This window comes from Rhinopithecus bieti, unplaced genomic scaffold (genome assembly GCF_001698545.2).
Source record: "Rhinopithecus bieti isolate Rb0 unplaced genomic scaffold, ASM169854v2 scaffold_28016, whole genome shotgun sequence".
In the NCBI taxonomy this organism is placed as follows: domain Eukaryota; kingdom Metazoa; phylum Chordata; class Mammalia; order Primates; family Cercopithecidae; genus Rhinopithecus; species Rhinopithecus bieti.
The window spans coordinates 3130174-3156560 of record NW_016813202.1 but is presented as its reverse complement, the minus strand read 5'-3'; the positions used below and the strand labels follow the sequence as shown (position 1 = coordinate 3156560).

Sequence of the window (26387 nt, the reverse complement as noted above, 5' to 3'; positions counted from 1 at the left end):
GGCTTATTTTTTGTATTTTTAGTAGAGACAGGGTTTCACCTTGTTAGCCAGGATGGTCTCGATCTCCTGACCTCGTGATCCCCCCGCCTCGGCCTCCCAAAGTGCTGGGCCTCCCAAAGATACAGGTGTGAGCCACCGCGTCCAGCCAAGTTCTGCCCTTAATACAGGCCTCACTGTTGAAAAACAAACCTTTGGTACTTCAAAGGAACCTTTTCTAATTTATTATGTTAAACTGTTTTTTCTCTGGCAACAGACTCAATTTGCTCTAGACTTAAACCTATCAAGCTTGAAGTATGGAGCCTAAGCAGTGTCTTCTTACTCTAGCCTTGTATCTGGTCTCCCCTGAAACAACGGATGACACGAATTCGAAAGGTGGAAGGCCATAGGGAAGAAAAAGCATATCACCTTAGCCAACATATTTTCCCCATTTCACTTAGAGTCACAAATTGAAAATACTCTGGCTAAAATTCTGTTATTCTCAATACACCTTTTTTTCTCTTATTAATCATAATACTAGATAAATTGACTTTCTTTAGACATTGGCATTTAATCCCTGTAAAATTATTGGATTGGTCCTTTATTTATTTATTTATTTATTTCCAAGACATAGATTCTTAGAGACACAACTGAAAACAACAGACCTCTTCCAGGAACAATATGCATCTACACGTTTCCCATCCATTTCAGGGCATTCCCTAGCCATCCCCACACCTTCCATCCCAGAGCCAACCTGTAGGCCACAGTTCAAAACCAGTGACTTTCTTGAGTTGCTGTAAGTCAGCAAAACTGCTTGCAGGAAAGTGTTCCATCTCACCTCCGTGTCTGAAATATTTCTAGCAAAGTGTGATGGAAGCAGGTTGAGGAGAGACTGACCCAGTCAGGCTGCCAAAGATACACAAGTCCCTCTGAAATAGTTCTATATGCAAAACCAGCCATCTTCCCAAGGTCATTGCTCCTACCACCAAATAACTACAGCCTACCCGCCCTCAACACATAAATCATGTGTTAATTGTTTGGGATTGTAGGTTCCACTTAGTCCCCTCTTCAGATCTTCCCAAAGGTTTAAGTCTCACCAAAAAAAAACAAGGGATTTATGCTCAGGGCCTCTAAACTATTCTCTAGTTAAGTTTTGGAGAATTTCAAGTTTACATATGTACATATAATTATAAAAACAAAATCTATACTAACACTCAAAAGTACTAGGAAATGGGTTCTAATGAGGCACAATGCTTTCGCTATTTTTCCAAAGAGACTTGGAAGTGCTGCAAGGACATTTAGTGCCAGGGGCAGGTAAGGACAGCATCGTCCAGGCATCCTGAGTGCCACATGGAGCTGTTACACACACTTAATGCTTCCATTTTCCCTTTGCTTCCGGCCCATTCGTTTTCTGCTCGTACCCTTAGAGGAGTTAAGTCAAGATAAAAACAGCCAGGCCCCTTTAAGTGAGCCTGTAATGAAAGATGTTTTGTTTGTCACCGGTGTCCTGCTTTCAGGCTGAACCAGCATCCTCCAACAAGTGGCAGCTGGATAAATGGCTGAACAAAGTGAATCCCCACAAGCCTCCTATTCTGATCCAAAATGAAAGCCACGGGCCGGAGAGCAATCAGTACTACAACCCGGTGAAAGAGGACGTCCAGGACTGTGGGAAAGTCCCCGACGTTTGCCAGCCCAGCCTGAGGGAGAAGGAGGTCAAGAGTACCTGCAAGGAGGAGCAGAGGCCGAGGACAGCGAACAAGGCCCCTGGGAGTAAAGGCGTGAAGCAGAAGTCCCCGCCCGCGGCCGTGGCCGTGGCTGTGAGCGCAGCCGCCCCGCCGCCGGCGGTGCCCTGTGCGCCCGCGGAGAACGCGCCCGCGCCCGCCCGGAGGTCGGCGGGCAAGAAGCCCACCAGGCGCACAGAGAGGACCTCAGCCGGGGACGGCGCCAACCTCCACCGGCCCGAGGAGCCCGCGGCCCCGGACGCGCTGGGGACAAGCGTGGTGGTCCCCCCAGAACCCACCAAAACCAGGCCCTGTGGCAACAACAGAGCGAGCCACCGCAAGGAGCTGCGCTCCTCCGTGACCTGTGAGAAGCGCCGCACGCGGGGGCTGAGCAGGATCGTCCCCAAATCCAAGGAGTTCATTGAGACAGAGTCGTCATCGTCGTCCTCCTCCTCGGACTCCGACCTGGAGTCCGAGCAGGAGGAGTACCCTCTGTCCAAAGCACAGACCGTGGCTGCCTCTGCCTCCTCCGGGAGTGATCAGAGGCTGAAGGAGGCTGCTGCCAACGGGGGCAATGGTCCCAGAGCCCCTGTAGGCTCCATCAACGCCAGGACCACTAGTGACATCGCCAAGGAGTTGGAGGAGCAGTTCTACACCCTGGTCCCCTTTGGCCGGAACGAACTTCTGTCCCCTCTAAAGGACAGTGATGAGGTCAGGTCTCTCTGGGTCAAAATCGACCTGACCCTCCTGTCCAGGATCCCAGAACACCTGCCGCAGGAGCCAGGGGTCTTGAGCGCCCCTGCCACCAAGGACTCTGAGAGCGCACCGCCCAGCCACACCTCAGACACACCTGCAGAAAAGGCTTTGCCAAAATCCAAGAGGAAACGCAAGGTAGGCCTGGGGCTGGGACTGGGGTGCAGGGGGCGGGGGTGGTGCGGGGCGTGGAGGGAAAGGGGCTGTCTCTTAACTTGTGGGTACTTGGGTAGAGCACCCATAGGCTGCTGTTAGGGACTGTAGGCTGCTGCAGGAGTTGTGTGCGTCCTTACCTAACACACACTTCTAGGGTACTTTCTATATCCAGACACTGTTGTAAGCACTTAACATCTAACTTGGCTGAGTCCTTAGAACTGCTCAGTGAGGGAAGTACAATTATTATCCTTTTTTTTTTTTTTTTTTTTTTTTTTTAAGAGGGAGTCTCGCTCTGTCGCCCAAGCAGGAGTACAATGGCACCATCTCGGCTCACTGCCACCTCTGCCTCCCAGGTTCAGGCGATTCTCCTAACTCAGCCTCCCAAGTATCTGGGATTACAGGCATCCACCACCATGCCCAGCTAATTTTTTTGTATTTTTAGTAAAGACAGGGTTTCACCATGTTGGCCAGGCTGATCTCGAATTCCTGACCTCAGATGATTGGCCTGCCTCAGCCTCCCAATGTGCTGGGATTACAGGCATGACCCACCACGCCCAGCCTAATATCCGTATTTTATAGTTATAGGTAATTAAGCCTTATCCCACTGCATGTCAAAATAGGAAATATTTATCAAGTGTGTGCACACACAGCTGGATGTAGGCTCTGTGAGAAAGCTGAACACATTAAGAACCCCACTCTTTGCCCAGAGGAATGGGGTGACATTGATAGTGGGATCACTCGTTGACCCAAGAGGCCAGTGGCCTCATGAAGTTCAAGGCTGTGGCAGGTGAAAATGAATACGGCAGACCCTAATGCAGCATCAAGACCAGCAGCTGTTACTTCCCTTAACATTGGTCAAGGAGGGCTTCATGGTGGAGGGGCCCTGAAAACAGGGCTCTGTAGAGGAGGGACATTTGAATACGTCCAGGCTCACGGGTGGAAGCAGTGAGGCCAGGGGGTGAGAAGGGCAGCGCAAGGACAGGGAGAGCTGGGGGGCATCTCTGGCAGCAGACACTGAACGTGTAGCCCATTTCGAAGGTTTTTGCTCAGGGGAATACCTTAGTCATCCATTGAAGCCAATTTTGAGGATTTTTAACCCTTCCTGTTACCGTGTATTCAAAAGCAATTTTTGCCACAGTGAAAAATACAATGGGTGACAGACCAAGAGTGCAATATTCATGGATGGCTCCAAATTCAGGACCAAGTTTTCAGTAACAGCTCACAGGTCTATAGGTCCCCATGACAGATGCTGCTCTAGGCACTTTATACATGTTAAATCATTTCATCCTTATAACTTTCTGAGGCAAATATTGTTGTCATACCCACTTTACGGAGAGGGAACAGGCTCAGAGAGCCTAAAGCAGCTTTGCCCAAGGTTACATAGGTCCTCAGGGGCTGAGCCAGGAATGAACCCAGGCTGTCTGGCTTCAAAGCGTCACAATAAGAAATCAGTCTGAGGTTTGTATATTTTACAGTTTTCTGAAGGCAGTCTAGTTGATCAATAGAAAAGTTAGACTGGACACATATGTTTCACAGCTGTTTTGAATCCCTAATTGAGAAGGGGACTAAGGAGAACGCCTTGTTACCTTGTCCTGGCTACAGTGAATATATTCCTTGCTTTGTAAGTGTGCATGGAGGAGGCACGCAGTCTCCTTTTTATGACAATCAACTTTGTGACCTAAGGGCACCTATGACCAGAGAAATTTATTCTAGGCCAGGCGCGGTGGCTCAAGCCTGTAATCCCAGCACTTTGGGAGGCCGAGACGGGCAGATCACGAGGTCAGGAGATCAAGACCATCCTGGCTAACACGGTGAAACCCCGTCTCTACTAAAAAATACAAAAAACTAGCCAGGCGAGGTGGCGGGTGCCTGTAGTCCCAGCTACTCGGGAGGTTGAGGCAGGAGAATGGTGTAAACCTGGGAGGCGGAGCTTGCTGAGATCCGGCCACTGCACTCCAGCCTGGGCGACAGAGCAAGACTCCGTCTCAAAAAAAAAAAGAAATTTATTCTAAAGTACCAGGCCGGGTACGGTGACTCACGTCTCTAATCCTAAAACTTTGGGAGGCCGAGGTGTGCAGATTGCCTAAGCTCAGGAGTTCGAAACCAGCCTGAGCAACATGGTGAAATCCCATCTCCACTAAAATACAAAAAATTAGCCGGACATGATGGTGTGCGCCTGTAGTCCCAGCTACTCAGGAGGCTGAGACAGGAGAATCATTTGAACCTGGGAGGTGGAGGTTGCAGTGAGCCAAGATCATGCCACTGCACTCCAGCCTGGACAACAGAGCAAGACTCCATCTCAAAGAAAGAAATAAATAAAATAAAAAATAAAGTACCCAAGGATGTGTTTCTTCACATAATATTAATAACATTAAGTAATTTATCCCTATAAAGTAGAATTTGAAGCCCTTGCAAGAAAGTTCATGAAAAGAAATATCTTCAAGGGGCAGCTTTTTGCTTTTCCTTGGTATGGATGCAAAGAAAAAAAAAATTTTTTTTTTTTTTGAGATGGAGTTTCTCTCTTGTTGCTCAGGCTGGAGTGCAATGATGCTCCACCATCTTGGCTCACCACAACCTCCACCTCCCGGGTTCAAGTGATTCTCCTGCCTCAGCCTCCCGTGTAGCTGGGATTACAGGCATGCGCCACCACATCCAGCTATTTTTGTATTTTTAGTAGAGACAGGGTTTCACCATGTTGGTCAGGCTGGTCTCGAACTCCTGACCTCAGGTGATCCGCCTACCTCGGCCTCCCAAAGTGCTGGGATTATAGGAGTGAGCCACTGCGCCCAGCCAGCAAAGATAATTTTATAAAGACACCCCAACATAGTTTCCACCCAGCACTGGCCATTATTAGCCTGCAGTGGGCACCCTTAGTTGGTCCCCATTGCCCTGAGAATGCTCACATATAATGGAAAGTGTGTGGATTTTCACACCAAGCTGACCTGACCTCAAATCCCGTCTTTTCCATTTACCTCCTGCAGGGCCAGCTTTTCATGGGCCCCATGCATGGGACCACACTTCTGTGCATCACCCAGGGCACCTTGGAGTTGAATGCTTGTGGCTGCCATCTTAAAATTTGTCCTGTAATCTTTGAATTTGTGATGCTGCACATTGATGGTACATGTGCAGGGGCATATGGAGCTTTGGCTCACTGTGTTCCCACCTCCTGCCTGTTTCTGCAGGGCAGGTTCTGCCTGCACTTCTGCCTCCTGGCACCCTGGGCCCGAGGCAGCCTCCCACTTCCTGTCTGAGTCCAGGGACCATTGCTGCTCTTGGGGGCCTAGGTGCAGGCACAGGAAGGATCTTGCCCATCCCTGATCCAGGTAGTAAGACATTCCAAAGAGGGTCTTGCAATCCCTGGGGGTTGCCCATTGCTGTGGGTTATTGGGGAAATGCCTGACAACTCGGACACCACAGGTAGGGCCTCTGATTGGCAGAAGGGGAATGCACGCCCACAGTGGTGGGCTGCACACATATGCCTCATCCCAGGGCAGACAGGGCTCTTGAGAGGCTACACTCGCCCCTGCTCCAGGTATCCCCATGCCCAGAGAAGTACAACATGTATAGCAAATACTGTAGACACCTCCATGACAGAGACTATGAAAGAAAGGAAAATGTTTTCTATTTGAGGGCTTTAATAACATCACTCTTTTCCTGCTTTTTGAACAAAGGGCCCAGCTTTTTCATTTTGCACTAGACCCAGAAAGTTATATGTGGTCCTTGGCCTCCTGGGTGACCTTACTCAGGTGACCTTAATTTCTCTGAACATCAGTTTCTCCATCTAGAAAATGCTGACATCGGGGCTGGCCATGGTGGCTCATGCCTATAATCCCAGCACTTTGGGAGGCCACGGTGGGCGGATTACAAGGTCCAGAGATCGAGACCATCCCGGCCAACATGGTGAAACCCTGTCTCTACTAAAAATACAAAAATAGCTGGGTGTGGTGGCACGCACCTGTAATCCCAGCTACTCGGGAGGCTGAGGCAGGAGAATCACTTCAACCCTGGAGGCGGAGGTTGCACTGAGCTGAGATCATGCCATTGCACGCCAGCCTGGCAACAGAACAAGACTCCATCTCAAAAAAAAAAAAGAAAAGAAAAGAAAATGCTGACATCTTTGCAGGGGTGTTGTCCGATTCACACAATATGTTCAAACAATGCAAGTCAGTAATACATAGCAGCTCATTTTCTTCCTTACCCACTGTTCCTCCTGTTTTTCTCTACACACCCTGTCTTCCTTACTACTTGCTGGTACTGAATCTTTGTTGAGTGTAGGAATCAATCTATCAATTAATCATCTGGGAATGAGTGTGGCTACTACCTCTGGGATGGATGGCTAAATGAATAGGCTGATGGAAATACACACATAGATGAAATATGCAGAGATAGACATTGGTAATATATAGACAGATTGGAAATACATAAAGCCGTCCAGGCATACAGAGTTTACTAGAGAGAGGTGCAGAAAGATGTACATAAAATTCCATAATATTCTGTGTTTAAATAGTTGTATTACTTATGGCCATTTTTATTTTAACTTAAGAAACTTCATTTACACTAAGCCTGACACCGGGCTGTACTCATAAAATCTAATGAATCATCATTAAACACAGACACGAGAGAAGTGAAAGAACATTTCCATAGTGCTCTTTACCTGGTATTCTGGGCACCAGTACCCCAGTACTGGGTGCTGGAGATGGGCCAACATGACCCCGTAGACCTGGCTGTCAAACTTGTGGAGTCTCGCCCTGCTGGAGCCCTGGAGCTAAGGACTGAGATCTCGGAGCTTTGGTTTGGGCCCTCCATGGGGGCACTATTACAGTGTGGGCATCTGGGAGCCCCCGTGGCAGAGGCTGTGTGGCAAAATTCCAGCCAAAGCGAGAAGGTCAGAGTCTTTCTTTGGTGCTGGCACTTGTCTCCTGGAAAACAAGGCAGACAGCCCTGAGGATACCATACTAGGTTGCTGTTAGCTCGTGGAAAATGGTACTTTCTGAATATATTTGTGTTGCACCTTAACACATATCTAAAGTTAAACACAGGCTGGCCTGTTAGCTTACACCTGTAATCCCAGCACTTTGGGAGGCCAAGGTGGGAGGATCACTTGAGCCCAGGAGTTTGAGATCAGCCTGAGCAACATGGCAAAACCTCATCTCTACAAAAAAATACAAAAATTTAGCTAGGCATGGTGGCACACACTTGCAGTCCCAGCTGCTTGGAAGGCTGAGGCAGGAGAATCACCTGAGCCTGGGAGGTTGAGGCTGCAGGGAGCCATAATCCCACCACTGCATTCCAGCCTGGATGACAGAGCAAGACTCTATCTCTAAATACATAAATAAAATTAAACCCAATCATGGCAACAAGGATCCAATCAAAGTACTGTTTTAGAAAAAGGTACTTTATGGATTCTGAGATGTCATGGGATAGTAATTGAAAACTAGAATTTTTTTTTTTTTTTTTTTTTTTAGAAGGGGTTTCGTTCTCTCCCCAGGGTGGGGTGCAGTGGCCAGATCTCAGCTCACTGCAAGCTCTGCCTCCCGGGTTTATGCCATTCTCCTGCCTCAGCCTCCCGAGTAGCTGGGACTACAGGCGCCTGCCACCTCGCCCGGCTAGTTTTTTGTATTTTTACTAGAGACGGGGTTTCACCATGTTAGCCAGGATGGTCTCGATCTCCTGACCTCGTGATCCGCCCGCCTCGGCCTCCCAGAGTGCTGGGATTACAGGCTTGAGCCACCGCGTCTGGCTGAAAACTAGAATTAAGGCATCAAGAGATAATAGCTTCTGCTTGCAGTTCACAAAAGGCAATTTTTTTTTCTTTTTTTTTTTTTTGAGATGGAGTCTCACTCTGTCACCAGGCTGGAGTGCAGTGGTGTGAACTTGGCTCACTGCAATCTCTGCTTCCCAGGTTCAAGCGATCCTTCTGCCTCAGCCTCCCAAGTAGCTGGGACTACAGGCGCCCACCACCACACCTGGCTAATTTTTTGTATTTTAGTAGAGATGAGGTTTCACCACGTTGGCCAGGATGGTGTCGATCTCCTGACCTCATGATCCGCCTGCCCCGGCCTCCCAAAGTGCCAAGATTACAGGCATGAGCTGCCGCGCCTGGCCAAGGCAAGAATTTTTAAAGCAGAAAAGTCCAAGTTTGCCACTGACTTTATGGCATGAATCCCAGAGAACACACACTTGCTGTACTTTATTCTGATACCAAGAAATGCCAAGGTGAGTGCCGCTGGAGCTGCAGTGGGAACTCAGACCAGGGCTGCTTTGGAGGACTAAATCCTAAGCCCTTTGATGGCAGAGCAGCTGTCAGAATTCAAAATGTTGAATCATGGCGTCGTGCCTCTCCTCTCCATCAGCTGTCGATTGTAAAACCGACAGATTTCATCCTTGCTTGTTGAGGAGCTAATGGGGAAGCCATGGCAGGGGCACAGCTGCTCAGGTTACGCTTCGGGGAAGCCAGGTGAGTGGGGCTCCCAGGAGGCCTCGCTCTGTGGAAGTCGACGCCTGGGAACTCTTGAAATCCAGTGCTGATTGACTTTAGTTTATTCCCATACAGTGTGACAACGAAGACGACTACAGGGAGATCAAGAAGGCCCAGGGAGAGAAAGACAGCTCTTCAAGACTGGCCACCTCCACCAGTAATACTTTGTCTGCAAACCACTGCAACATGAACATCAGCAGGTACGTGCATTCCCCCCAAAGTGGAAGTGAGCTGGAGAGATCTCTGGGTCTGAAAGTCACCTGCTGGGTTGGAGGAGGGTCGGGCTTTTTGAGGACTACTCTGGTCTAGGTCTGCAGACTTGCTTCCCTCCTTTAACCTAAGTCTTATCATTATGGCTACACATGTGCCACATACTATAGCTCCAGATACTCATGCAAGGTACTTCTCCATAACCAAAGACCGGATACTAGTTACACACAGCTCTACACTCCCCAGGATATGCCCGTCCCCCAAAAAACTTAATAACTGAATTTCTAATCAATATTTTAATGGTAACCACTAAACTCATAAGAACACTAAGCTTATTACACAGATGAAGAAATACACACTTCAAGCTGAATCTCCATGTGCAGCACCTAAAGCAATTAATTGGATATAGACTAAAATTGTGGCCTTAGAAGGGTCCGTGCTCCCAAGGTTAAATGGCCACCCAGACACTCCTCTCAAGAGGTTCCAGATGGACCCACCCAGCACTCACTCCCCTCTTTGATGAATGGCTTACAAGCAAGGCAAAATCCCAGGTATTTATTAGAAACGAGTAGCTTATCATCAGTCATAGAAGCGCTTTCCATTTTGAAATACCACAGCACAGAGACCACTTTTCCTCTCTAAGACACTCCTCACCCTCTCTGACCGTATACATAGAATTTTAAAGGGAGATGAATGTCTCAGCACAACACATAAAAATGTAAACTGAAAGGTTAGGAGAAGATGTAGAGCGGTGCTAAAACTTGGCGAGGAAATTGGAGAGCGAGGGTGCACACACACAGGCCCACTGCAGTGCCGGAATCACCTTGGAAGGCGAGGGCTCCTGTGGGTCTGAACGGGAGGGAGGGCTGCCCCTGCACGCTGCCCACTCCTCGGTCCTCTGTGCAGGGTGGATGCCAGCCCAAAATATTGGGAAAGGGGAAATGGGGAAAATGTGGTACCCAAATATTTTTTAATGTGTGATATCATTTAGTGCGTGTTAATACACTAAATAATCTAGCTGATCTGGTGGCTTCCATAATTTCTAAGCAGTGAGGAATATAAACCGTGTGTCTGCACAACTGCAATATGATAGGAAAATAGCTGTGATTTGGCCAGGTGCAGTGGCTCGTGCCTGTGATCCCAGCACTTTGGGAGGCTGAGGGAGGCGGATCATGAGGTCAGGAGTTCAAGACCAGCCTGGCCAATATGGTGAAACCCGTCTCTACTAAAAATATAAAAAAATTAGCTGGGTGTGGTGGCACGCTCCTGTAGTCCCAGCTATTCGGGAGGCTGAGGCCAGAGAATCGATCAAACCCGGGAGGCAGAGGTTGCAGTGAGCTGAGACTGCACCACGGCACTCCAGCCTGGGTGACAGAGAGGCTCCATCTCAAAAAAGAAAAGAAAATAGCTGTGATTTATACTGGTGACACAGTCACGGGTGTTGATACTATTGCTCCTGCCAAACCATGACTCTGGTTTCATACCTTTACTCATAGTTGAAGGAAATGCTCTATTACAGTGAGAGGTCAGTGAAAACGAAGAGGTCACTTCTCCATTCAAGTTCTTGGACCCCAAGTTAAAAAACTCTTGTTCTAGAGACTTAGCCTGGCAGAGCCTCCTAGTTCTGATGGTTTTATTTATGTTAAGTAGTGACACAATGCATATAAAATGCTTAGAGTTCTTTCTGGGAAAGGTGGTCTGTGTACCTCTGGAACTGTGACTACCACTATCAAGTTTTACCAATGCTGTACAGCAGTCCCAGAGAAGGGGGAATTTCAAAGAGGAGCTCCCAAGAAAGGTTCTTTGGTCAACTTGAATATATATATAAACTTGCAATGATGAAAAACCGACAATCATGATGTCCATGATAATATTTAATGTCACAGTTTTGTTCTTCTTGTACTGTGAAAATCATGAAGTATGTCAAATAATAGAGACTGAGGAAAAGGTCTTTCTTCACTCACATTTCGACAAACAATTATAGTCAGGCAGTTCACATTATCTTCAACATCAGCATCTTCGCCATCGCTAGATGAGTAACTTTTGATTCTCCCAAAGCACTTTTGCGTAACACACCCTCTATGTTGTTAGACACATAGTGCTTTTGGAACCAGAAATCTGTCACCAGAAATTCTATCCCCACATGTATCCATTTGCATAACATTCAGAACCTTGGTTTTGTCATTTGTTCTAGAGGCCTGTGTTTGTAATCTCTCCACTGTGACCACCAGCTAAGGAAATTGCTTTTCGAAGTGACTTTAATGGCTTGTTTGTGGTGATAACGAACACATGCAATTAGAAGAGCCCAACCCCAAGAATAATGAGTCAATCTTTGTTAGATGACTTTACCGTGTTTTAACTGGCTCTACCAGCTGACCTCTATAAGTATCCTAAATTAGTGATGACTGAGTTTATTTCAGACTAATCTGTCTTCCCCAAAGAATACTTTAAGGAATAGAGCCCTAACAATATAATATACATTGCAAACTCAAATGTAAGTGAATCCCTCTTCACTGATGGTTGATTTTGGAGAACATTATATTCAGGCACAGACAGTAGTTTTGAAGGTGAAATAAGGAGTTAGGAATCAGAAACTGTAACTTCTACTCACCGTATTTATTTATTTATTTAGGAAACAGTCTTATTCTGTCGCCCAGGCTGGAGTGCAGCAGTGCAATCTCGCCTCACTGCAACATCCACCTCCCCCAAGTGATTCCCCTGCCTCAGCCTCCTGAGTATCTGTGATTATAGGCATGCACCACCACACTTGGCTAATTATTTTTTTTTTTTTTTTTTTTTTTTTTTTTTTTTTTTGAGATGGAGTCTCGCTCTGTCCCCCAGGCTGGAGTGCAGTGGCGTGATCTTGGCTCACTGCAAACTCCTGCTCCGGGATTGACACCATTCTCCTGCCTCAGCCTCCCAAGTAGCTGGGACTACAGGTGCCCGCCACCATGCCTGGCTAATTTTTTGTATTTTTTTTAGTAGAGACGGGTCTTCACCATGTTAGCCAGGACGGTCTCGATCTCCTGACTTTGTGATCCGCCCACCTCGGCCTCCCAAAGTGTCCGGATTACAGGCGTGAGCCCCTGCGCCCAGCCAATTTTTGTATTTTTAGTAGAGATGGGGTTTCACCATGTTGGCCAGGCTGGTCTCGGACTCCAGACCTGAAGTGATCTGCCCACCTTGGCCTCCCAAAGTGCTGGGATTACAGGCATGAGCCACCACACCTAGCCTCCTACTCACTGTTTTTATATTCTAGGTTTAATCTGATCAATCCCTGGTTAAGTCATAAACTCGGATATTAAGAATTGGCTTTACATATTGCAGGTTGTTCTCTGGTTTTATTATTTTCTATATAATATTTAGTACAAGCTCAGATGAGATAGCAAAAGTCTTTTTGGAAATGTAGAATTCAGACTGGGTGCGGTGGCTCACGCCTATAATCCCAGCACTTTGGGAGGCCGAGGCGGGTGGATCACCTGAGGTTAGAAGTTCAAGACCAGCCTGGCTGACATGGTGAAACCCCATCTCTACTAAAAATAAAAAAATTAGCCAGACATGGTGGCAGGCGCCTGTAATCCCAGCCACTCGGGAGGCTGAGGCAGGAAAATCACTTGAACCCGGGAGGTGGAGGTTGCAGTGAGCCAAGATCGCACCATTGTACTCCAGCCTGGGTGACAAGAGTGAAACTCCATCTCAAAAAAATAAAGAATAAAAAGAAATGTAGAATTTGGCTGGGCACGATGGCTCATGTCTGTAATCCCAGCACTTTGGGAGGCTGAGGCACCTTGAATCCAGGAGTTCGAGACCAGCTTGGGCAACATGGTGAAACCCCATCTCTACAAAAAATATGAAAAATTAGCCAGGTGTGGTGATGCATACCTGTAGTCCCTGCTACTCAGGGGACTGAGGTGGGAGGATTGCTTGAGCCCAGGAGGTTAGGGCTACAGTGAGCCAAGATCCTGCCACTGCTCTCCAGCCTGGGTAACAGAGCCAGACCCTGTCTCAAGAAAAGAAAGAAATGTAGAATTCATTTATTGTTGTTGACTGACTTTCCCACTGCTTGCTCCTTATGCTTGTTAGGAACACAGTAAGTTGTTTTTTGGGTATTTTGAGATCCTTGGATAAAGGTCTTGGAAAATGAAAGTGTTATTAGTCTTAGTCGCATCCTTTGGTGCTGGCTCCAGAATTACTATCATCCTGATGGGGAGAGAAAAGAAACAGTGTGACTTGCTTCTTGTTTGTTATGATTCTAATACCATTAACTTGTTTCCTGGTGTAATAATTCCCAAGAAGCTTCTTCCACCAACAGGTCCCAGTTGGGTGGTTTGGGTCATAGGAAAACATTTACCTTTCCCTGTGCTGACTCTGTGACATTCCATTACTGTCATTTCCTTTTTCAGTGTGGCAATACCAATAAATAAAAATGAAAAAATGCTTCGGTCGCCCATCTCACCCCTCTCCGATGCATCTAAACACAAATACACCAGCGAGGACTTAACTTCTTCCAGCCGACCTAATGGCAACAGTTTGTTCACTTCAGCCTCTTCCAGCAAAAAGCCTAAGGCCGACAGCCAGCTGCAGCCTCACGGCGGAGACCTCACGGTTCGTTGATGCTCTCTCTTCCTTTCCAACTAAAACCAAAATGAGGGGCCGGGCGCGGTGGCTCACGCCTGTAATCCCAGCACTTTGGGAGGCCAAGACGGGTGGATCACGAGGTCAGCCGATCGAGACCATCCTGGCTGGCACCGTGAAACCCCGTCTCTACTAAAAATACAAAAAATTAGCCGGCCGAGGTGGCAGGCGCCTGTAGTCTCAGCTACTTGGGAGGTTGAGGCAGGAGAAGGGCATGAACCCGGGAACCGGAGCTTGCAGTGAGCCGAGATCGCGCCACTGTACTCCAGCCTGGGTGACAGAGCGAGACCCCGTCTCAAAAAAAAAAAAAGAAAAGAAAAAAGAAATTGAGTACCCCCAAGTTCTGTCTCTAACCTAGCACAGTCTAAACACATGCTTGAGGTCCCTTGAGAATTCCTGAATGCCCCCCGCTTCTAGGAAGACCCAGCAAAAGACATCTCCCCTCACCCTCCCAACAGAGAGCGGGGAAGAGGAACCCTGAGGGAGAGTTCTAAGCCTCTGTTGCTTAGGCAGGATTTTATGTTTCTGTCTGAAAAGAAAAGACCTCGAAGTAATACCATCCCAGGACAAAGGAAATTAGGAGTTTGAACCAACCAACCTTTCTATTGGGAAAAATTTCTGAGCCCAGGGCAGAGTGAAATCTGGGATTGAAACCCCACACTGAAAGCTACAGGGCCCGCACTCGGCCCTCATTGGCCAGTGTTGCGGCCACAGTGGGGGAACTCCCCCACTACCCCTTTTCCAGTGATCTCAAGGGTGATTCCAGCACGTCCCAGGGGAAGAGCAGGGGACTTGGGTTCACAGTCTGATCTCACCTCTTAGCTACAGTGTGATCTTGGGCCAGTTACTTAATCTCTCTGCTCCTATTTCTTTACCTGCAAGATTTTAAAAGAGACAATATTATGAAAAGATCCCCACTGGGCGTGGTGGCTCACGCCTGTCATCCCAGCAGTTTGGGAGGCTGAGGCGGGCGGATCGCTTGAGGTCAGAAGTTCAAGACCAGCCTGGCCAACATGGTGAAACCCTGTCTCTACTAAAAATACAAAAATTAGCCGGGCATGGTGGCAGGCATCTGTAGTCCCAGCTACTCAGGAGGCTGAGGCAGGAGAATTGCTTGAATCTGGGAGACAGAGGGTGCAGTGAGCTGATCTCACCACTGCACTCCAGCCTGGGTGACAGAGCAAGACTCTTGTCTCAAAGGAAAAAAAACATAAAAAGACTCCCAACACCTAGGGACACCTATGCAACTAACACTATATGTTAGTTCCCCTTTGCTTCCATGCCAGCCTCTAAAAGCCAGTGGCCCTGGACCACTCATCCTCTCAGGAACATTAGTTACTTCCATACCCTCTCCCATGGTAGTCACTGTGCCTATCAAAACCAGCTGGGTGGCCAGGCGTGGTGGCACATACCTGTAATCCCAGCTACTCAGGAGGCTGAGGCAGGAGAATCACTTGAACCTGGGAGGTGGAGGTTGCAGTGAGCCAAGATCGCGCCACTGCACTCCAGCCTGGGCGACGGAGCGAGACTCCATCTCAAAAAAAAAAAAAAAAAAAGAACAAGACTCTGCAAAGAAAGATGAGGGAGGGAACAGAGTGTGTAACACTTTATCCCATGAATTAAAGATTGTTAAGAGTTGCTGGAAGTTCCCACAAGAGCCTCAATCTTAAAGCATCCTCAGGAAATTGACCTTCTTTTGTGCACCCTCACTTGGGAGCAGTGGTCTTTAATTCTAGACTGAAAGAATTGGGGAAGACCTATATTAGAAAAACATGGAACAAAAAGCCACCAACTCAAGTTTTTTTTATTTGCCTGTAGATCCTTAAGTCATGAGCAACTATGATATGCAGAGAACTATAAACCAATTATAGATCTTATTTAGTTATTCTTCACCACACAGGTGCTTATTTGGTAAGTACTTACTACGTGCTGGGCACCAGAGATGCAGTCACAATCCAGCGGATTCCATTTGTGCCTCATGAAGCTTACAGTTAGCTGGGGAGAGAGCCTCATACAGGGGATCACACATATCCATGACTCAGCACCAAGGGTTTCAGTGCTAAAAAGGGAACTCACAAAGGACTAGGAGCTCTTATAACAAAGAGGCTTGAATTAGTCCTAAGAGAGGCAAACTTTTTCTGCGAAGCAGGTTTTGACATTTTGGACTGACTAATTACTTGTGGTGAGGCTGTCCTGTGCAACGTAGGATGTTTGGCAGTGTCCCTGGCCTCCACCCAGTAGATCCTATGAGCACCCACTGGCAGTGGTGACAACTAAAAATGTCTCCAGGCATTATCAGTTTGCCCCCAGTTGAGAACTGCTGCTGTAAAGAATCAGATAAATAACCTAAGGGTTTATGGGCTGCACGGTCCCCATCCTGGCTACCCAACTCTGCCATTGTAGCAGGAAGGCATACAATAGATAAATGCATAGACAGGATTCATTTCCAATAAAACTTTATTTACAAAAAGAGCCAGGTTTGACTCCCTGTCCATAGATGGCTGACCCCTGATGCGAGATCTCTAAAAGGCAAGTAGGCATATAGTAAGAAGCAGAGGAAGCAGCAAGTGCAAAGGTCCCAAGAAAGAACTGGACACCGGCCCATGAGTCTGGGGCACAGAGGCCACAGGCAAAGAATGGCTGAGGGGCCACTTGACTGGGATCACTCCTTTTACCAATAGCAAGCAGAGGCCACTGGAGGAGTTTAAGAACAATTTTTAAATGTTGACATCTGAGTTTCCTGGTCTTCTATAACAGTAGACTCTAACCTTTACAGTGTTACACGTAAAAGCAGTCCATATTTAAAGCAGCATTTGTATACATTCAATTTTAATTACTTCAGAGAAACCATCTGCATTTCCTAACCTCAGATGCGGTTTTATGATCCATGTGTTTAGCACACAGTAGGTGCCATGTAAATGTTTCTATCCTGAGTAATGTGATTTTTAAAACTTTTCACAGACTGATGTGTTCCATATATATGTGTGTGTATGTGTGTGTGTATATATATATATGTGTATATATATGTGTGTGTATATATATGTGTGTGTGTGTATGTGTATATACATATATATGATGGACTTTTGTTCTCGTTGCCCAGGCTGGAGTGCAGTGGCACAGTCTCAGCTCACTGCAACCTCCACCTCCCGGGTTCAAGTGATTCTCCTGCCTCAGCCTCCCGAGTAGCTGGGATTACAGGCGCCCGCCACCACACCTGGCTAAATTTTGTATTTTTAGTAGAGACGGGGATTTGCCATGTTGGCCAGGCTGGTCTTGAACTCCTGACCTCAGGTGATCCACCTGCCTTGGCCTCCCAAAGTGCTGGAATTACAGGTGTGAGCCACTGCACCTGGCCTAGAATTTATTTTTTAGTAATTCCTAGTGATTCCCATTGACTCCTTCTGGTCTTCACAGACAGCCAACGAGAGCCAGCAAGCCTGTGAGCTGAGTGACTTATCTTTTGCAAGAGGCAGTGATGGTGAATGGTTCTGAAAGCATGGTTCCAGGATCGCGGGTGATTGCAGCATCCGCATCACTAGGAACCAGATGGAAGGGCAGATTCTAGTTCCCCACCCCAGCCCTGCTGAATCCCAGACTCTCAGTGTGGAGCCTGACAATCTGTGTTTTCACCAGCCCCTTGGAGGATGCTGATGAAAACTGAACTGGCCAGCCTCCAGTCTAGCGGACCGGGAAAAGTAGGCGTCTAAACCCTAACCCCTGGCCGCCACCACAGTCACTGAGTGTAGGCAAGTTGCTGAACCTCACCAAGCCTGTTTCTGGGTCTGTGAGAGTGGGTGTCATGACTTCCCTTTGGATAGTGTCATGAGAATGACAGTTGAGAACACAGGTAGAAGCCTTCGGCAAATACCTAGAAGGCATATATTTCTTTATTGAGACACAATCACCATCCATTCTAATACAGCACACAAAGATGTTCTGTAGAGCCAAAGATACTCTATGTATGTATGTATGTATGTATGTGATGGCTGCTTGCTTCACCAGGTGGCCAGTTTCTCAAAGACATGTGTTGTTTCTTGTTTAGAAAGCAGCTCACAACAATTCTGAAAACATTCCCCTCCACAAGTCACGACCGCAGACGGAGCCGTGGTCTCCAGGCTCCAACGGCCACAGGGACTGCAAGAGGCAGAAACTTGTCTTCGATGATATGTAAGTTCAGACTTTTTTAATATGGTGAGGGGCAAGACAGAACAGAAGCTGCTCAGGTGGAAGGGGCGTGGACACCTTGGTGTGGCCACCTTCAGCAACAGTGTGGCCTTTTTTTCCCCTGGGACTTGGTCATTTAAATGTCCCTCTTGAAGGGAATTGGAGCCTTAATTTTGAGTGCATGCCTGAGTCCTGGTGGGGTTTTTGGGTAGACAGAATGATCAGTGCTAACGGGGTTGGACATCAGAAGACAAAGGCGAATAGCATTAATGAGTCTTAGACTTCTAAGCACTTGTACCGTGGGTTGTCGGCAGTTTTATGCTACTAGAAAGAGAAGCATTGTTGTTTTTGTAAATTATAATAGGCAATGAATAATAGTGATTTACTCCTGAAAGCTTTTTTCCTCCAACTGCTATATTCTTTATAATAGTATAAATGATTCTTCTATAGGAAAAAAAATGCCATCATCCTTCACCCAATTCTAGCACTTTCAGTCTCACCCAAGTATAACTTCCATTCCCAGCATCATTTTAAAAGGAGGAAAAGCAAGAGGAGAAGATGAATAAAAATAACATCCTGGAATGCTCTCGAGAGGCTGAAAATGACAAATGAGAAATGATCAAATGATGCTGAAAATTATTTCGGCTCTTAGGGAAAATGTGTGTGTCAAGGACAAGCCTGGAAGGCAGAAGATACTCAGTTTGAATCCTCTTTTCAGGTTTAGTGGTCCTACGGACGTCAAATACATGGCTGGGTGAGGCAGGAAACATTCAGCCCCAGGGTGCAGCAGCTGCAGAAATAGGCTGTCCTGCCCTCTGAGGGCTTCTAGTCTAGCTGAGACAGACTGCAAACCACTAACCCCACTGGATGTTGGAAAATAAAACGGTTCTACATGTCCAAGAGTCCCAGTGACAAATGCCACAGCTCGCTCAGCGGGGCCCTCCTAGGACCCATTAAATGACATCTCCTAAGGGGTATCACGTGGAGCAGAGAAAGCACCATGCAGGGGTGGCTACTCCAGCCTCATCGTCCGCCCCGCTCCTCCATCCGTAACTGCCACCCGGAGTCTTGGCATGATCTATTTATTCACCTCCGTACACTTCCTTGGGAAATTTAAAATACTAAGTTGTAGTCTTCAAGTACTGCATGGACTCCCGTAAGCTAATTAGGGTACAGAGTTTTGGGGGTGAAAGCCAAGTCCACATTCGTTGTTTGTTTTGTTAAATGAACACATTCCAAGGTAACTGGGTATAGGAAAGCTTGAGGGCAGCCCAGGAGGGCATGTGTGTTTTCTCTCTTCCTGTGGTGGCAGCTGCGTCCCACCCACACTCCTGGCCCTCACCACCCCCTTCCTCTCACTGTCTACATCGCCTTTGCCAAGCAGCCAGGGAGGTAGGTGGTGATTAATCCCCAGGGAGGGCATGGAGTGGGAGTACAGTCAGGTGGCAAACTACATTTATAATTAAGGTTCAGGATATAAATTGTTCATGTGAACTTCAGCCATTTGTAAAAAGGAGAGATTAGAATTGTGTGTAAGGATAACGTAGAAATCTGCATTTGGAAGTCATAACCCAACAACATGATCAAACAGAAGGAGCATTAGACCTTGAGGTACTCACACCACCGCATACTTGCAGTGGATGGTTTTGAGAGCATGGTATATACACATAAAATACAAATACATATGTCATATTAAAATGCAAGGAATTTTCCAGTGTATGAACCAGAAAGCTGGGTCAGAAACAGCAACAACTAAATGACTGTGCTTTGATCTACAGGTACTTGGACTTTTTTTTTTTTTTTTTTTTGAGACAGAGTCTTGCCCTGTCACCCAGGCTAGAGTGCAGTGGTATAAGCATGGCTCAGTGCAGCCTCAAAGTCCTGGGCTTACGCTATCTTCCTGCCTCAGCCTCCTGAGTAGCTGGGTCTACAGGTGCATGCTACCACCCCCAGTTAATTTTTTTTTTTTTTTGTAGGAAAAGTGTCTCACTGCTGGGCACGGTGGCTCACAGCTGTAATCTCAGCACTTTGGGAGACTGGGACGGGTGAATCACAAGGTCAGGAGTTCAAGACCAACCTGGCCACGATGGTGAAATCCCGTCTCCACTAAAAATACAAAAATTAGCTGGGCGTGGTGGTGGGCACCTGTAAGCCCAGCTACTCCAGAGGCTGAGGCAGATAATTGCTTGAACCTGGGCAGCAGAGGTTGCAGTAAACTGAGATCGTGCTACCACACTCCAGCCTGGGCAACAGCGAGACTCTGTCTCAAAAAAAAAAAAAAAAAAAAAAATGTCTCACTGTGTTGCCCAGGCTGGTCTCAAACTCCTGGCCTCAAGCAGCCCTCCCACCCCAGCCTCCCAAAGTGCTGGGATTATAGGCAGGAGCCACCATGGCTGGCAGCCCTTGGACTTTTTATAAGAGGAAATGTCTCTCAATCTGCTATGGCTGAAACTAATATAATTTTGTCACTATCAGTGTCAGCAAAGAGGCTGTTATCATTTGTTCTTCCCATTAGCAATACGTATAATTTTCCTGGCTGACAGCCACAATGAAACTGTTTCTCCTTTTATGGATATAGATATAATAGAATAAAAAAGCACTGTTTCATATCCATCATATGGAGAGATAGATGTCGCATTCCAATTGCCATGTGTCCCGACTGATTTGAAATCCATAACAGTAAAATAAATATGCAACTCAAACAGCCACTCAACCGTCGAACTAAGAAAGTTGTGGAAAGATTCTTCAAGCTTGAAAAGCAAAAATAGGCCGGGCACAGTGGCTCATGCATATAATCCTAGCACTTCGCGGGACCGAAGTGGGTGGATCACTTGAGGTCAGGAGTTTGAGACCAGCCTGGCCAACGTAGGCTGGTCCCATCTTTACTAAAAACACAAAAAAGAAAAATTAGCCAGGCGTGATCGCATGTGCCTGTAATCCCAGCTACTCAGGAAGCTGAGGCAGGAGAATCACTTGAACCCAGGAAGTGGAAGTTGCAATGAGCTGAGATCGCGCCATTGCACTCCAGTGTGGGCCACAAGAGTGTAACTTCATATCAAAAGAAAAAAAGCAAAATAGGCATCGTCTCTTCCTTTAAGCAGTAAAAATAAGCAACCTTCAAGAGATCACTGGGCTAAGATGTCACCTAAAATTGTACAAAACGTCTCCCAGGTTCCATTTGGTACATATGGAGTACTTACTAAGTGCCAAGTACAGGCACAAGAGTTGAAGTATAACGATTAATTAATTCTCAGTTCTTCAGGGGAGAGAGAGGCATATGGTGACCTCTCCAGGAAGGTTTCCTAGGATTACTAAATTGAATTCTCTACCTCCCTGCCCACCTCCATTCTGTGCCAGCTTCCCCACCAGCACCCTCAGTGACAGAGGAAGACCTCAGCCCAGCCCTCACTTCCCTTGACTTCTCTTCACCAAGGGTGAAGAGTGAACTTTAGCCCTTTTTAAAAACAAGCAGTGAAATGACCAAAGAGAGGCTACCAATGGAAGAAAAGAAAGGACTAGATAATTAGCACTGGAGTGATTTCAAGTTGATGAAAATCCAGTTACAGTGATCCAAAAAGTAACAGATGCCACACTGTCATTTAATTTTTAAAGCCGCATCGTGCAGCTTTTTAAAAAAAGTAAACTCATCTCTTTGTATTATAAATACATGTTAATGGTTGAATAAACATGGGATTCAGACAACAGCTGAAGCCAGTAGGCTCTCAATAACAAGTGTTGAATGAACCCAGCTGAATTATAAATGACATTCCCAGGAAAGAGTGCCTGCAATTTTTTTTCTATGACTATAAGGAATCTACATGCAGGTGAATGTAAATTCATGGGCTTCCAAGCCCCTTTTCCTATGTTACTTACCAAAAATTAGCCGGATGTGGTAGCATGCGCCTGTAATTCCTGGAATGCTTGTAAACAGGCACCAGTTAGTTCCTTTGGGATACAGACAGAACTGAGCAGAATAACATTTATTTTAAAAATGTGATCCAGGTCAGCCTGTCCTTTGTATGTTGTGGGCTCATATTGGTGGCAGTGCGACCTCACCTCCTCCCCCTGACATTTAGCAAATACACAACATTCACTGCTTGACAGCTACAGTATTAAGGTGAGACTTGTATGATTACCAAACATTTGTTTAAAAAACAGATCTGTAAGAATGTATGTCAATGAATAGATAGCACTTGATTCAACTTGAGGCCTAGAAAACTGATCTTACTAGTGCAAAGCCATGAGCTGTAAGTCACTTGGTATCATAATTAGTGACAGGGGAATTCTCGGCTGGGGAAAATTGAGAGCGAACACCTGTGTCATGAAGGCCTCAGTACAGAAGTCCTGAACAGAGCTACGTGGTGATGAGATGCTTGGCTGGAAAACCACCTCCTCCATCCTGCCTGCCGTTCTGCTGTGCTAGGAAGCCAGAGAACCCCAGGTGCCAGGGCTGCCTGCCGCTCCCCAGAGGAAGTGCTGGCTGCTGCCTGTATGTCACATGGAAAAGTCAGTCACAATCAGCACATTCAGCCAAACCACCAAACGTCCCTTCTGTCCCCATGGTGCCCATAACAGGAGCCCGGCTACCTGAACCTCCTGACAGTGAGGAAAGACTGACTATAGCCGCCAGGCACTGAAGGTCATGGCGTGTGAAATGTGGCCATGAGGAAGGAAGAGGGACTTGACATTTGTAATGTACTTAGCACAGCAGTCTCAAAGCTAAAAGGATTTTAATTTTATAGAGGATGGGAAGACTCCCATATTGTAAAAGGTTGGATCCCCAGCAGCATGATTTAGTCAAAGGACACTAGTTGAGATCCTTGAGTAGGCGAAATGACAGCAGGGAAGGTGCTCCCAACCCCCCACCCAGGGCTTGCAGTGGGCATGTTCTCCTGAGGGTCTCCTCTCCTAGTCCTTTCAAAGCAGGACCCTACCTTCTTGTTTTCCTGATGAATCATGAAGCCTTTATTGGTCTTCATTTAGAATTCCTCCCATTATGAAATCCCTGTCTCAAGGCCAGGTGCTGCTTTTGTTCTAACCAAAACAGAGAGTGAGAGTAAGAATGAGTGAGAGAGAGAGAGAAAGAAATGGAGAGTAGAATTTGCCAAGGCAGGTTGCGGGGAGGACAAGGACATTCAGATCTCCTGGACTGAAATCTCAGCTGTCCGATCATTTTTAGGGTTTTGTAAGATTATTTTAAATGTCACTCAGAGAAAAACAACCATCAGATTGATAATTTCCCATTTCAACAGAAAGTTACTTTGGATTCAGTGACCCAAACCTGCCCCACTTAGCCTGAACATCCTGCAGAGCAGACCCGGCCTCCTGTGCCCGGCTGAGAGGGAGGCAGTCGCCTGCAGGAGCCTGTGGCCTGGAAGAAACAGTGAATGACCGCTTGTGCCTGGGAGGAGCCAGGTTCCAGGGACTCTGGGGCCCCAGCCAACATCAAAGTTGTGGAAATAAAAGCTGTATTGAATCCTTGCTACCCAGATGCAATCTACCTGCGTCTGTGGGGAAGGGCCTGGAAAGCCGGTGCCAGCATCCTGGAGCGGCGGACTCTGAAGTCCCCTCATCCATAGTCATCACTGACTCTGTGTATTAAAAATCATTACTTAACTTCTTATGCATTCTCCTCAAAGCTTGGGACATATTAACACCTCTGGGGCTTGTCAGATGACAAGCTGACATATCGGATAGCAGATGATGAATTCATTTGGTATGCAGTTGCCTATTTGTCTGATTTGGATTTCAACTTCCCGAAGAAAATCATCCAATTTCTGCCGTGCTGAGGAACTTCTTGTTCAAACACATTGGGCTCTCATCCCTGCCAGTTTTCACAAAACAGGCTGGCTCTGCCGAGGGCGGCATTTCACAGAGGTAGGAATTACAGAAAGGAGTCTGCCAGGCTCTCCGTGGGAGACCGTTCAACTCTATCCCAGTCACAAAGGAGAACAAAAAGCAAGGTTGCTTTAATATTCCTGTGCCAGAAGAAATATGGGGGTAGCTCAAACCCTGATGTTGCTGAGAACCAAGGCCGTGTGTTTCTAGGTGGGGGTGGCGGGAGGGGGGAGAGAAGAAAAGAAAACATTCTATTTGGATCAAATGCTCAGAATGCTTTTGTTGGAGAGAGCTCTCATAATGAAGATGCATGCGGCTAAGCTCTGGCTTTCAGATCACTCACGCCCCGTTTCTGAAGAGCCCAAGATTCACGGTTAGTTACATTTGTGGTGTTTAATTAAACTTTGATTAGGTTTGCTCGTGTATCATCATAAAATACCATCACTGTGGAAAACAACGGGAAGAATTTTATTACACCAATGGAAGACAAAAACTCTAGGTGTTCCAGGTTAAAAAAAAAAATAAAAGATGAGATGGAAAATCTGTTTGAACACTGAGATAAGATCTCATTTTAGTACCTTTGCTGTATTATATTCTATAACGGTCACAACGGTGACAGCAATTTTACTTTTCCCACTGACTTGGGTATTGCTGTCAGAAGGAATGCCTTTGTGAAAGCGTGCGTTGGTGGCGAGGCTGGACACGGGGTGACATCCTACTGGTCCCACTGGCTTTATAATGATCTGCTCTGGAAGTACGGCACCAGACATCACCCGAAAGGAGAAAATGGGGCAATCATCAGGCAATCTTCAGTGACTCATGACAGTGAGCCCTCCATTCTATGCAAAGATGAGAGTTCTAACAAATGTGTTCGTAAGTGGCCTCCAGGTGGTACCTATGCTATTAGCATCTCAGGTTACTGCTCTGATGATAGCTGCTCTGATACGGTCAGAAAATTATGTTACTTACCCACAGGCGCTATTGTGAGAGTCTGTGACTCAGCCTCCATATCAGGACTTAAAAATATGCTCCTATGCTGCAGATGAAAACAATAGTGATGAAGGAGCTTATATTAGGAATTAGGAGCCGCTGCCATCCATAAGGGTAACTTAGAAGGCTGGTGGAAACTAAGAAGCCGTAGCTTATTACCAAGATAATCCTTTAATGAAAATGAAATGCATTTGAAGTAGTGATGTGTCAGTGACAAAACAGGGCAAGAAAAAAAAAAATGACCTAACTTATATACTAGAGTATAGAACAGATAATGATGTGGAGAATTTCAGGTTGCCATGGAGACACTCTCTGGCTCACTGGACGCAATGCTGCACCCCATCGGAAGGCACCACTCTTCTAAGCTCAAAATGAATTCAGTGCCATTCATCCAAGGGAGACCTGCTTACCTTCTACCGTGTGCCAAAAACTACAGGGTGGGGAAGATCAAAGAGGTCTACAGCATGGTCCTTACTACAAATGAACCAGCAACCAGGTTGCACACATGCCCAGTACAGCTCAGAAGATAATGAAATACCAAGTGTAGTAAACAAGAAGTGCTGTGTGAGGTCAGGAAGGACAAAGGTGAACATGGACCAAGGTTACTCGGAATGCCTGACAGCGGGGGAAATTGAGGGGCAGGCAACATTTGGCTCCTAGAAGACACTCAGTGACTGAAGAGCGAAGAGAGTGTTCCAGGTGGGGGAAGTGATGAGGAGAGCCCCTCGGACCAGGAGGCCATGTTATCAAGACAATGAGGAGCCACCTCTGACTTTGGTCAAGGGCCTTTGTGAATGAGTGACATAGTTAAGTGGGTTAGGCAAGATTTTTGGGGATCTGAACTGAGATTTGATCTCATAGACCCTGGAGACTGATTTTAGGTCTGTGAGCAGGATGGCAAGGTGATGAAAGCCATGTAATCCCAGCACTTTGGGAGGCTGAGGCAGGTGGATCACGTGAGCTCGGGAGTTCAAGACCAGCCCTTACAACATGGCGAAACCCTGTCCCTACTAAAAATACAAAAAGTTAGCCAGGCATCGCGGCACATACCTGTAGTCGCAGCTACCTGGGAGACTGTGGTGAGAGGGTCGCTTAACCCCAGGGGGCCCATGCTGCAGTACTGGTGATCATACCACTGCCCTCCAGCCTAGGCAACAGAGTGAGAACCTTTCTCAAACAACAACAACAATAACGTCAATTGCCAGAGTTAGAAGCATAGACCAGGCAATATGTGGACATTCTGACAATATGTGTCAATTTGTGGACAAAGACGGAAAACTCACCAAAGCAACGACAAAGCCATTCATATGGGGAAAGCATGGGTGTCCAGGAGATGGGGAAAGCATGGGTGTCCAGGAGATGGGGAAAGCATGGGTGAAGGGAGAACATGGAGTGGCAGGAGCAGGGCCTTCCTAGGAAGGAGACCTCGGACCTCACCCTCAGTGAAAGACCCAGCACAGTGAATG

The 26387-nt window shown here is 46.9% G+C and overlaps 1 protein-coding gene across 3 annotated transcripts in view; it reads left to right on the top strand.

Moving 5' to 3' along the window:
* AFF3 (ALF transcription elongation factor 3) overlaps positions 1-26387 on the top strand; it is a 619922-nt gene that overhangs the window by 567024 nt on the left and 26511 nt on the right. For all 3 annotated transcript variants that reach the window (XM_017847795.1, XM_017847794.1, XM_017847792.1), the window contains 4 exons: positions 1494-2588; positions 9160-9284; positions 13698-13899; positions 17972-18096. In XM_017847795.1, coding sequence (XP_017703284.1) covers positions 1494-2588; positions 9160-9284; positions 13698-13899; positions 17972-18096 — 1547 coding nt within the window. The remainder of the gene's footprint in view (positions 1-1493; positions 2589-9159; positions 9285-13697; positions 13900-17971; positions 18097-26387) is intronic.